Genomic DNA, 12826 nt, shown 5'->3' on the forward strand with positions numbered 1-12826 from the left:
GGCCGGCCGGCTGTCACACCACTGGATGTGTATGATTAAGTGCTCTCTCCTTGGATTAATAATCCATATTCTAAATGGGAGACTTTTTAAGCTTCATAAACAAATGCACTCATTTATAAGGGATTAACAGTAATCTCTCTATTTCTATCCTTTTTTTTTTTAACCTCGCTCACCTCTCTCTCTCTATCCAACATCTCTCTCCTGTTGTTTTGGGTTTTTTTGGTAGCAGAGTGTTGTGCGTCAGGCTCATGTCAGTCGAACTTTATTATTTTCCTCAAATTCAGAGCAGAATAAAACCGGCGGAGGTAAATCGCTGAGCAGATCTTGCAGCCTGGCCTTACTTTGCCACCGTTTCTAACCTCTCTCTCTCCGTCTATAATCCTCTTTCCTCTTGCATGCATTTGGTATGTGGCACTCGTGCTTCGCTGGTGAACAGTCACATTTAATGCACATTATATTCTTTCCATTTTCAAATCCAATGATTTGTCAGAAAAGCATCTGGAGCAATTATACAGACTGACATCACAGAGGCAGCTCTCCATCACTTACAGCATAAATAAAGCACAAATTAGACACAGGATTAAAAAACGAAACACAAACAGAGTGAGATGCTTGAGTGGAAACTGAGAGATGAAAATAAATTCCAGTTTCAGTCTTGAGCGTCTCTTCTGACTGTCACAGCTCGTCCTTGCGGCCCGTCACCGTGTTTCTCCCTCTGCTCCGTTCTTTGGGCGCGTGGCTCCGGGCGTTGCGGCCCGCGGTGGCGCTGCCCTCCTTCTCCTCCTCCTCCTCCTCGTCCTTCTTCAACGCGCTCTGTCCGTCGGCGGCCCACAAGGCCTCTGCTTCCTCTCGCTCCTGGAGCAGGGATGCAAAATATATCAAAATGCTGATTTCCTGATGGAAGCTGATTTGGAAAGCAAATTCTGAAGGAGTTGTGCAAAAACAAAGCGTTTGTTTCTTGTTTTTAAATTCATTCCTGTTGATGTTTTGTGTGACGTTGATGAAACTGAACTTAACAACCTTTTATACACCAAACACTTCAGTGAAATCAATGTATTATCTTGGGATTTTTGTGATGGAACCAGAGTTGAGGTAAATTTACTTTAGTAACTTTTTTGAAAAAAAAAAAACCCCAAAACTTTTAGGAGTATTTTTACTATGTTGTACACTGTAAAACATTTGAAGGTGGTTTAACTTGAAAATTCAACTCAACAGGGAAACTGTTTTGGTTTTAACTCAGAAACTCAGAAAATAAAGTTCATGAATTTGATTTGACAAGAAACAAATGTCTGAAATTGTTTTTTAAGTTCTGATAATTCATCAATCTTGAATTGTGAGTTTTAACTTAACGCTGCAATTTAAACCAAATAATAATTATTTCACAATATGCACAAACAAAATCTGCTCTCATCTATTTAAAGAGCACACATTACTCTATTATTTTCACTCACATTAACAAGTTAAAATAAATATTTGCTTTACTTTGGAACAACTTAAATTCTTGTTCCAAACTGGATGAACAAAATTTCTGAATGTTATTTTCTGTAGGACATTTGAAACCGTGTAAAGTTTGGATGTACATTGTATTTAACTTCTAATGTTAATAAAAACTCTAAATTAAAGGATTGCAGTGAAAAGTGTTGACTCATGAGGCTGAATAAAAATGCAGGCCACACTTTTCAGATCTTAATTAGAAAAGGGAATTTCTCATCTTTTCCTTCACTACGGTACGTTGTGTCGGCTTATTAGATAAAATCTCCGTAAAACATATTAAAGTTCACGGTTTTAACCTGACAAGACGTGGAATGGTTCAGTGGGTTTCAAGGCCTGAACCTGTTTTTTTTTCTCCCATGTTTGAGTAAAATCACTAAATGCGGAGTAAAGAGGTGAAACGCCGAGTCCTAAATGGTTAATCTTTGCCAAGCGTGCACACGATGAGACCGCATCGACCGGGCCGCAGAACAGGCTCGGTAAATGGCCATCGTCATGCAAAACCAGCAGCAGATTTGCATTGTGTTCGAGCCGCTCCGATTATCCAACACCAGAGTCACGACATCAGCGAGCGCAGCCGCAGGTGTGACATAAGTGGGGAAGAGGCCATTTTGGACCTCAGCGCTCACCATGTCCCTGTAGAGCTTCTCCTTGGTGAACCAGAGGGCCAGAGCGCAGCGCCGACCCCGGGTCACGGCCGTCACGCCGTGGGGGTTCACCGGCCCGGACGAAAAGCCCACCAGTCGACCACAGCTCGGCTTAACTCGAGCCTGCAGACAAGAATGAGGGCAAAGAAATCCAACATTCATTATTGGCGTTAAAAAAAATGATCAATAATCTGCATATTTCAGTTTATCAAAGTGACTCACTGTTACTGTTTTGGCGTCTCGTTTAGTGAAGAACAACTCTCCTCCGTCAAAGTTATCGTTCAAGTAGAGAATGGCGCTGTTGGGTAAAAATGACGAACATTTTCACACATATAAAAAGGACTTTATTATATTTTATAGGATGTAACGTATTGATTTTAGACAGTTTGGTAATGCAGTGACAGTTTGCTTAAAGACAACTTTCCTATAATCACCTTCTACATGCTGCAGAAGACTGAAAAAAGTTATATAGGTACATGGATTCCTTTCATTTTATCCCTTTATTTTGAGTTTTATTCCAATTCGCTCAATAAATATAAGTAGCTCAGGTAACAACTAAAAGAAATCCCGAATGAAAAGGAGGAGAAAGAAGAATAAACTTATAATATTTACATGAAGACAAACTTAGCTATTCAACTCAGAAAACTATTAGAAATACAAAACAAACTATCAGTTTATTCAATGCCAAATCCCCTCATCATAATGATTTTCAGTTTTCTTTTAAAATGCAGAAAGAAATTTTGATTTTTCCATAAATTAACACCTTTAACTAAAATGCATCTTTCCTGAATCTGATTATTTGAAAATCTCACTTCCGTTTAAGTTATATTTGCTTTCTCTTTTGTACACATTTGGAACAAGGTGGCATTAAATCAAAGCATCATGATTCAGAGTAAATAATGGCCGAAATGGAGCAAATGAAATAAACACTGATGACTAATGGACCTCAGGTTTTCTTGTACCTGAGGTCTCTGTGTATGAAGGCAGGCGGTTCCCTCCAACACTGTTTGGTTTCCGGCTCAAGAAGACAGTTATCGACATGGACCGGGTGAGACAAATCCATCCTGCCCTCCTGCTCACCTGGAAGGAAACAGACAAACAGAATCACGTGTCAGAACCAGTGTGGTGATGGAAACTGCAAGCTGTCCTGATCCGGTCCAAAGTATTGGCTCAAAAGCTGATTCAAGCATTTTTAAGTTATCTGCAGATCTATCGCAATGAGCAATAAGCACATAAATCAATAAATTGAGTGATAAATTAAAACGAGCTCAAAGATTTCCAGCTCGCATATTTGCACACCTGACCCAGATGACCCTTGACCCTAAAGAGTGTTTCAATAATTAAAAATAAGCAAAAGAGAGGACAATATGACTATATCACTTCTATAACTGATATCCATACTGTAATATTCAACAATAACATAGATTATTTTGTAATATCACACGGTTATAGAGTAAAGAAAGACTTGAAAAGCCAAGCTCTGTTGCACATTTAATAATAAAATGTTCTGTGCTTTGCTTTGCTGCATTCAATCAATTTTATCTTTTAAACTACGTCCCAAACTTAAATTTAATTTGCTAGAATTTCATGCAACACACCAACATGAAGCACATGTATGATGATAAAGAGGAGGAAAAATGACACAAAGCGTTTTTAAATGTGCTAGAGCTCTGCTTTGGTTGCTAGGCGACGGGCTGGGCTCGGCTGGGGTTGCTAGGTAACAGCTCAGAGCTCGTCGTTTGTGACTTAATCTGGAAGTTTGCAAAAGGGTTAATTTTTCAGACACCAACAACACATTAACTCATTTCCAAATAAAGACTGGATGTTGTTTTTAAGAGCTTGAAGTGTTTTCAAAAGCCAACTGGACGTATAAAAATACACAAAATGTGAATTTTTCACAATAGATTCCCTTTAAACTTCTCCATATTTCTGTCCCCGATTTAGCAGGTGTTTTCCTCCGTCTGCATGATTGTCTGCTGCTTGTTCACTAATGTCGTATCAAAAAAACAAAAAAATGTCTGAGACTTTTGGGAAATATGAACACTCGGAAATATGATACAACTATAACATCACTGTGTCGAAATGAAACTTTCTCTGATCCAGGACAGAATAAAGAGTGATTGTTATTACCCGTAGCGGCACTGCGACACACCAGGTGTGTGAAGGAGATGAAAAGCCCCGAGGGACTCCTGAAGTAGGAGTGCAGCAGGGTTCTCACTCTCTCACCCAGCTCATGTAGCAGTCTGGTGTCTGACTGGTCCACCAGTCCTTCCTGAGACAGCTGGGACACAGACAGCAGGAGGACTTCAGAGATTTCAAACAAAAACCTCTCCTATTGCTGCTCTCATCCTCTGATTTCCACCCACCTTCACAGCCCTGAGGATAGTGAGACCCTCGAACGTCTCATGAGGAGTGTGCGGGGACCGCCGTCCTCTGTAACCATCGCCAAGAGACGCCGCGACCTAAAAAACACAACGTACACTGTAAAAACAACCAATCTCACCAACTATTGTTTGTCTAGTTTCTATTGCAAATATATTTGGACACATGAATTAAGACAAAACTAACTTAACATTGACTAAAAGCAAGATATGAAATCTTGTTTTAAGTAAATCATTTCTTGATATAGATAAAAATTTTCCAGTTCTATAGACTGATTATTTCTTTTTTTCTCCGAATAGTTTTTGCGGTGCTAGTGGCTCGTATTTTTTGTGACAGTAGGCAGACAGGAAAGAGGGCGAGGAGAGGGGGGAGGACATGCGGCAAATGTTGCCGGGTGTCGAACCCGCGATGTCCGCGTTGAGGACTAAGGCCTCCAAACGTGGGGCGCGCTGTGGTGGCGCAGGGGGTTAGCACTAACCCCCTGCGCCACCGGCTGATTATTTCATTTATAACAAGGGGACATTTAAGTAAGTTTGTCTTTCAATAGAACTACAACTTTTTCATCAATGTCAAGGAATTACTTACTTAAAACAAGCCTTTATACGATACTTTTAAGTTAGTATAATCTTAATTGATGTGTACTAAAAACGTTTGACTAAAAACTAGACAAACAATTAGCAGTGCACCGATTGCAGTTTTTTTAGCCACTTGCCGATAACCGATTATTTAAAAAGCCTGACCTGTCTATCACAATTTTGGCCAATTTTTACATTTGTTTGTCTGAAATGTTGCTAATTACAGCAAAGAAGTCGGTGAATTTGCAACAATGGGGCGACTATTGTTTACTGCAAACTTGGAGATACGACCTGGTGAGCCGGTCTGTAAGTCAAACCTTCCTAACAGGAGAGCAGAAGAGGGCAGTGGTTGGTTTTTAGACCTTTTCCAAGGTGGATAAAATGGATGGATAAGATCGGCTTCACATGTAAAAATGGGCCGATCACCGATCTCCCAAAGTTAAGGAAATCAGTGCACCCCTACAAAAGCCTCTGTGTTGGAGGGAGAGTTGAGTTTTATTATTGGAACCTACAGTTGCCAGCTGCAGTATTTTATCACACTCCTTCTCAGTCATGACTCCGTCCAGAACGACCCGATTCGTCCCGTTTAGAGCATCATCGTCCATGGCTATGGTCACTCCCACCTGTGGAACCAGACCCCCTGTTGAGACCAACAACAGTAAAAGATGAGACAGAAGAAAAGCTAAATTATGAAACTATGGAACGACTTTCTTGCCTGCATAAAACCCGCTGTCGTCCACTTCTTCTGGCTGATCTCCTTCCTTTATTTTCTCATTTATCATCTGTTTTTCTGCTCTGTAGGGAATAAAACACTCTGAGTCAACCTTACATTTCAGGTGAATTTTGCCTCAGTTTGACGCACCTCCAGTTTTCTCTGAGAGACTCAGGCACAACATCCTCTGGAGTCCAGAGATCCTGCAAACAGGATGATGAATAAACTGAGCAAACAGACATTTACGGCGTTCAGTCGCTGCTCTGGGCGTTAGCGCTTACCGGGTCCGTGAAAGTAAAGTTCAGATTCTCCACACCGAAATACAACAGGCTCTTCTCCTGCAACGACTGGTTGATGTATCTGGCAATTTCCTGAATGAAAACACAAACTTTCAGTCAAACGTTACTGTTTGGATGAATGTTATTTAAATGATGTATAGATTTTATGCATTTCTTATTCTGCAGTGTCATTTTGTGGTTTTTATCACTGTGACATCAACCAGCCAGTCAGACTAGAGATGGAGATTAGCCACCTGCCTATAATCTTATATATTTACACATAAAGTGCTCTAAATAAATACATGTTATCCCATTTTTACAAAAGAAAATTGAACTTAAAATATTTAGAGGGAGATTGCACGACTAAACTCTGATTTATGTTTTCCTTCATTTTCCCATCAGTGGAAAATAACAATAACACAAAACAACCCTGTCCAGGGTCATATTTCTTTAACTTTTTCACATTTTGTCTTGTTATTCAATGTACTTTATAGTTTTCAAACCTTTTTAAAATTAGAAATCTGTTGTGACATGTATTTGTATTTACTATATTTAGGTCTGGACTTTAACTAGACCATTGTAGCAAAGTATATGCTCTGATTCTGCAGGTTTTCTTCTAGGATTGGCCTCTGTTCAGCATGATGCTGCCTCCACCCTGTTTCCTGCTGTACAAAACATTTTGCATGCATCGCCCAGCATTTTCTGACCAGAGCAGCTTCTTCCACACATCTATGGTGTCTTCATGATGCCTTTTGTTCACTAATGTTCACTAATACATTTAAACCGCCATTCATATGGAGATTAAATGACAAACTGGTGGACTCTAATGATTAGATGATCTGAAGGCATTTGGTTGCACTAAATTCCATCAAAAGGAACCAACGTATGAAGGCCTGAAGACAAATTCATGCCTCTATTTATAATATAATATAACAGAATATAATAAAAACATCCTTTATTGTCTCGTAAAGGAGAAACTCAGGTGTAACAGCAGCATCAGGTGTAAAGGTTCACACAAAAAAGTTCTTAAAGTCTAAAATATTATATATAAAAACAAGATTTCATTCATAATAATAATAATAATATATTGTACAAGTCTATAACAGCAGTTATTTTGGACCTGCAATCCGAAGGATGTGCAACTGAGTCGGATCACTTTTCTAAAAAGTTCAGAATGTGCATGTGTATTGAAAATTGCAAAAAAACAGACTAGTTACAATACAGCATATCAGTGCAGATTTACTATTCCTTATAATACCAATTCATTTATAGCTATGTACTGGTTGGTGCTGGTCTTTCACATTAAGTCCAAATAAAATCCATTAAAGTTTGTAGTTGAAACATGAGAACATTCAGATTTAGATTCTCTGCCAATGAGCGACCTCTAGAGTTTTACCCGAGCAGGTTGGATGCCGTGTGACTCGGCATCGCCCCCTAGTGTCTCATAGTAGAGCTGCAGGTTGTCTAAGGAGTCCTTGTCAGAGGGGTAAAACAGCAGAAAGGAGCGAAGTGTCTGCAGCGCTGCACTCACATCACCAGCTGTTGGAGAAATAAAAATCAACCATAAATAATGGAACAATAATTAAAACATTATTATTGTTTACTGAGCAAAGCCTCACATTTAAACTGCGCAATGTGCAGATGCTCAAGCTGAGTGGGTAAGAAGTCCTCCTGTGCAGAAATCCGTCCGGGTCGTGTGGCGACCTGAGTCACGCAGGACTGCCGGCATGAGAGGAAGGACAGGGACAGAGCTGGACAGGCGAGACAAACGAACGTCCATATGTGTCATAAACAACACTGGTCATTGCAGCACGTTTATGTTTTTACTCCTGATTGCTGGGCCAGACAGGCTTTTATGTATATATTGATTTTTTTAAATGAATGTTAATGTTTGGCAGAAATAATATGTGAGCTATATTAATATTATTATTAAAACTTATGACGGTATAGTCATTTTTTTTGGAAACAATAAGGAGTCATTGCCAAGAAGATGTGTTAAATCTATCATGCATCCGTTCACACCTACTGATGTAAAGGATTAATGTTCTATAATTTATATTAGTAAAATAACTTTTTCTTAGTGAATAGGGAACCAAAACAGGCTGCAGCCCGGGGCCCCTCATCCTTGTAAATCCGGCCCTGGCTGATTGACAGGTCAGAGTTTAGTGGTAATAAGAATCTGATTTCTGTTTAAATCATCATATATTGAACTGAAACTAAGTTGAACAACAGACAAAATAAAAAGAAAAAAATCTTTTGAAAGATATTCTGAAAACTTATAGAAAACCTGATTAAGACCACTTTAAAATATAAAAAAAACCTGGGGGAAACCTAAAGAAATCAAAAATTTGTTTATCCTCCAAGTTTGTAATTTTTGCAGAAAGAAAAACAAATAAAATCAAATTAACAAATTACAAGTTTGTCTATTTCCTCCTGTATTTATCATCTCATCCTATTAGTTTTACCTGACATATTTAAATTCAACCAAACTGCGTAAAGAGATTAAAAGCATTGAGAAAATATACTAAACAATAATCCAGAACAAAGTTTTCCTCGCTCCTGTGGCATGAGAATATCTCATCCTGTTTTGTAACTTTTCCCACCTGCAGCCTTTTCGAACGCGCCGTCCACCCCGTCCACTCCCCGGTCCTCAGGCAGCGGCTGCGGTGAAACCTCACACTGCACCCTGCACTCGTCTGTCCGCCACAGAGTTTCATTCACACACGCTCTCCATTTCTCCGCCGCCTGCAGCCAGTCGGACGACGCTTCGTGCTGCGTGGCTGCATCATACAGAACCTGAGGGAAAACAATGCGGCCGCACTAAAACTGGGAGCTTAGGTGAAACAACTTCAGGAACCGTAGTGGTGTATATTTTTAGTCCTCAACTTTACTGCAGTGTTTTCTTCTTTTTACAGTTTATCACATCACAACCTAAAGCTTTACTGTTTTTATTAAAGATTTTGAGGTTCAAAGTTTATTAAAGTTGTCAAGAAACATAGATTGGTGCCTAACTGGAAGGAAAAATATAAAAAGTGTGCATTTGCATTCAGTTTTCTTTATTATAATAACACTAAATAGAATCCAAGGCAATCAAATACTTTTGAAAGCACATATTTTTCCACTTCACAATGAAAGACTTATCATCACTTTCTGTTTTTCTATAACACAAAAACATACATTTTTGAGGTTTTACTAAAACAAAATATAAATTTCAAGGTGTTCAAATATTTCTGGAGGATGCTGTGCCTCATCACTGCATCCATTCAGACTCACTGCTGATAAACAGACCGTTTTTCTCATCTTACCCAATGTTTCTCAGCCTCTCTGTCATAGAAGTCGTCCTCCGTCACTCCCTCCATCCGCCTGTACTTCTCGATGTTGTTCCTCATCTCCAGGTGACTCGGGTTGGCCACAAAATATGTGTGAGCTGCAGACGCCGCCTTTTTCAACTTCTCTAACTGGTGTGGAGGAGGAGAGGATGTCAGACAAACACTGGCATGTTTCCAGAAAACACAACACAGTTAACAGCCTAGTAGCTAATTTCAATTAAACATCACAGAATATTGACTGTAGAGTCAACGGGAGTAAAAATACTAATAAGTTTATTAACCAGAGCTCTGAGGATGCACAGTACGAGTGTTTGGCAACGTATTTTGTTCAATGTAGATAGAAAAAAAGGAGGAAATCTATGCCAAAAACTTGAGAATAATCTCTGAAATTTTCTAGAAACAAATGTGGAAATTTCTGAGGTCCACAAGTCAAAAATGTGGAAGAAGAAACTCAGAATTTTTTAGATTAATCTCAGAAATTTTCAAGAAAAACTTCTAAGTTTAAAAAGTTGACTTTTCAACTTGACAAGGGTGTAAGAAAATGGATGGATGGGTGGATTTTTCAACTTTTGAAACTCAGAAGTTTTCATGTTTTTTTGTTCAGAGTTTTTTCTTGCAACTTTTCAACTTTTGAAACTCAGAAAATTTCCAAAAGTCAAAACCTTTCGACTTTTGAAACTCTGAAATTTCCAAAGTTTTCATAGAAATTTTCTGAGATTCATGTAAAATTTTCTGAGTTTTTTTAAGCAAATTTTTGACTTTTGAAACTCAGAAAATGTCATTGTTTCCCCTAGACAATTTGTGAAATTAGGAAAGAAATTTCAGATATTTTTTGGCTAAAATTTACTACCTGACTACAAAAATGTACCTTTTTCTTTGTATTTACAGTAACCCTAATATGCAATTGTACAGAAGATGAGTAGGATCACTAGAAAAAGAAAAAATATCTGACTTTTGATCTCAGAAGATTAAAGTCAGAATTTTTTCTTATCAGAGCCTTTAATAATCCTTTGTAGCATAAAGTGCATCTTACCTTGTAGTAAGTGACTTGTAGGAAGTTGTAGGGGTTGCGAGTGTTGAATTCATATTCGATGTCACTAGAAACAGGAAGCTGTCCAGTAGGGACGACGGAGCGTCCGATACAGAACCTCAGACACTCGGCTTTTTGCTGAATCCAGTCCAGAGCCCAGAGGTCCCACATGCTGCCCTTCTCTGAGTCTGACAACACAGAAAACACAAACACATCTCACATCCAGCCATATATGTATATACCTACTTAAGTGTGCAATACTGGTGCAGGGCTATCAAATACATTTGTAATTTGGTACATTTAAGTCTGTGTTTAAAAGAAAGGACATTTTTAACTTCATTCAGCGCAGGTTTTCTGTATCGGATCGGTATCAGCCAATCCTAAACCTCGGATATCTGTATCGGAAGTGAAAAAAGTGGATCGGTGCATCCTTAGTTGAAACCTAACTTCAGCTGACTGTGTAAAGTCCGACTGTCCTTAGGCGGTTTTGAGTTTTCTTTGTTGCATAAATCTCAACAAAATGCATTGCAGTTTGTAGTTGTAGCATGATAACCTGAAAACGTTTATGAATCTCTATGCAAACCACTGTACTTTAATAAACTCAACCAGCCTCTAAATTGACTGAGGTGAAGTTAAGCTGAGCGATCTGACATTTATTGTTAATTTAGACTGACTGATTCATAAATATCTTCACCAGAATATAGTTATTACCTATAAACTTACCCAGTTTGTTGAAAGCCTCGGTCCCAGATGCCACACAGTCATCATGACACTGTCTGCGGGCTCTCAGCAGAGCCTCCTTGGTCTGGATGGATTTCTCCAGCAGCTCTGCAGCCTTTGTCCACTCCTCTCCGTAATAAGCGCGGACCCCGCTGTAATACAGAAAGTCATACGGCTGCAAAAGAGACAAAACTTTAGATCCGCTACCTCCGGAAGCTCTTACAGTGAGGGTAGATAATGCTACAAGAAGAAAACACAACGCCACGTATACAGTGAAATGTTCAGAGCGCAGCGCCATGGTCCGAAAAGCAGATCCCACCGCAGCAGCAGGAGAGGAAGAGGAGGAGTGTCTGCAGATAAAGACCATCCAGAAAAAAATCAGCCAGAGTGAGAAAACGAAACCTCATCATTGTATGCTACAAGTTCTTCACATCTTTTTGATTACTTCATCAAATCCGAAAGATGTGTGTATAAATCAAATCAAAGTAAGTTTGCTGGTTTGTTTTGATCTTATTAAAGGGACAGAGCATGTTTTAATTTAGGCAGCGTTTGAAACTGCAACTGTTGTAATTCGCCACCAGAGGGCGCGATTTTCTTTAACTTAACTTCTACTACCGTAAAAAAGAAAGCAAGTGCGACACTGCATCTCAAAGTCAACACAGCCTGTTGGAATCTCACCGACAAGGCAAATATTCAGTCTTGGCTCGGCTGGATCTCTCTCTCTCTCTCTCTTTTTTAAAATTTCCTTAAAGTGGTCTAGATATCAAAAGCAAAAAAAAAAAAAAAAAATAAAATAAAAAGCATAAACAAAACAGTCTAAGGCACAGGTCCAGTCCTGGAGGGCCACGGCTCTGAAACTTGTAGAAGTGCCTCTGCTGCACCACACCTGACTATAATAATTAGGTCATTAATGCTCTGGAGAACTGATCTACTCAAGAAGGAGCTAATTAAGCCATTTCATTTCAGCGTTTGGTACCTGTGGCACATTTAAAAACTGCAGGACACCGGCCGGCCCTTGAGGACTGAAGTTTGACACCCCTGAGGGCTTTTTTAAAAAATCATGTCATTTTGATTTTGACCGTTTACAGTTTAATATAAGAATCATATATTACAAACTGCGTTTTTCACATATATAAATATAATTCTGACCTATTTTTGTAGAGAATAGAAGAAAGTAGCTCCATAATGATCCTTTTATTAAAATAAAAAATTACAAGATGTCCAGTTTTAACCTATGAATTCTTTAAAAGCTGAGATGGAAATCATTAAATAGAAAATAAAATACAACAAATTCCATGTCAAAGTCTCATCAATCCATAGCAAAGTTAGAAAGTTATAGTAAAAGCATATTTGGTCTAAAAGTTTTCCAGATATCTAGCTTGTCATAAAAATAACGTTTTCCTTTGCAATAGGTTGTCACACAAATTTTAATAATTTCTATTAATTTCATTTAATCTTCATACAATTTGTGTAAAGTTTACATAAATAACAGTGGGTGTCTTTATTCTGTGTATTACGGTAAACGCTGGCTCTTCTCTCGTTCGGCCTTCCTTTCCTCAACACCAGGCATCGGCTCCTGATTCATTCAGACCAAACGCATAGGAGAGACAACAGGCGCCCTTTAGAACCAGGTAAACAACCGACTAGGTGTCCAAACTCAGG

General features: G+C 38.8%; 1 protein-coding gene across 2 annotated transcripts; it reads right to left on the reverse strand.

Moving 5' to 3' along the window:
* Positions 1-150: 150 nt before the first annotated feature.
* Positions 151-12771, reverse strand: p3h3 (prolyl 3-hydroxylase 3). 2 transcript variants are annotated; one of them, XM_014468710.2, is made up of 17 exons: positions 12682-12771; positions 11168-11514; positions 10448-10632; positions 9391-9543; positions 8689-8881; positions 7705-7836; positions 7482-7624; positions 6089-6178; positions 5958-6010; positions 5811-5890; positions 5608-5735; positions 4505-4600; positions 4269-4419; positions 3101-3218; positions 2361-2436; positions 2121-2261; positions 151-855 (listed from the first exon to the last, which is right to left on the reverse strand). In XM_014468710.2, exons 1-17 carry the CDS (start codon positions 12747-12749, stop codon positions 676-678), a joined length of 2334 nt encoding a protein of 777 aa, XP_014324196.1. In that variant the 5' UTR covers positions 12750-12771; the 3' UTR covers positions 151-675. The 2 variants fall into 2 exon arrangements, with proteins under 2 accessions (XP_014324196.1, XP_023186157.1); XM_023330389.1 differs by lacking the exon at positions 12682-12771 and having other exon boundaries at positions 11168-11316; positions 11388-12106.
* Positions 12772-12826: the final 55 nt, after the last annotated feature.

Source organism: Xiphophorus maculatus, chromosome 3 (assembly GCF_002775205.1).
Source record: "Xiphophorus maculatus strain JP 163 A chromosome 3, X_maculatus-5.0-male, whole genome shotgun sequence".
Taxonomy (NCBI): domain Eukaryota; kingdom Metazoa; phylum Chordata; class Actinopteri; order Cyprinodontiformes; family Poeciliidae; genus Xiphophorus; species Xiphophorus maculatus.

Coding starts and splice junctions, on each gene's coding strand:
- p3h3 (XM_014468710.2), bottom strand. CDS start 12,749: ATGAATCAGGAGCCGATGCCTGGTGTTGAGGAAAGGAAGGCCGAACGA. Junction 7,837..8,688: donor CGCGTTCGAAAAGGCTGCAG/GTGGGAAAAGTT, acceptor TCGCCTGTCCAG/CTCTGTCCCTGTCCTTCCTC. Junction 3,219..4,268: donor GTGTCGCAGTGCCGCTACGG/GTAATAACAATC, acceptor GTTTCCTTCCAG/GTGAGCAGGAGGGCAGGATG.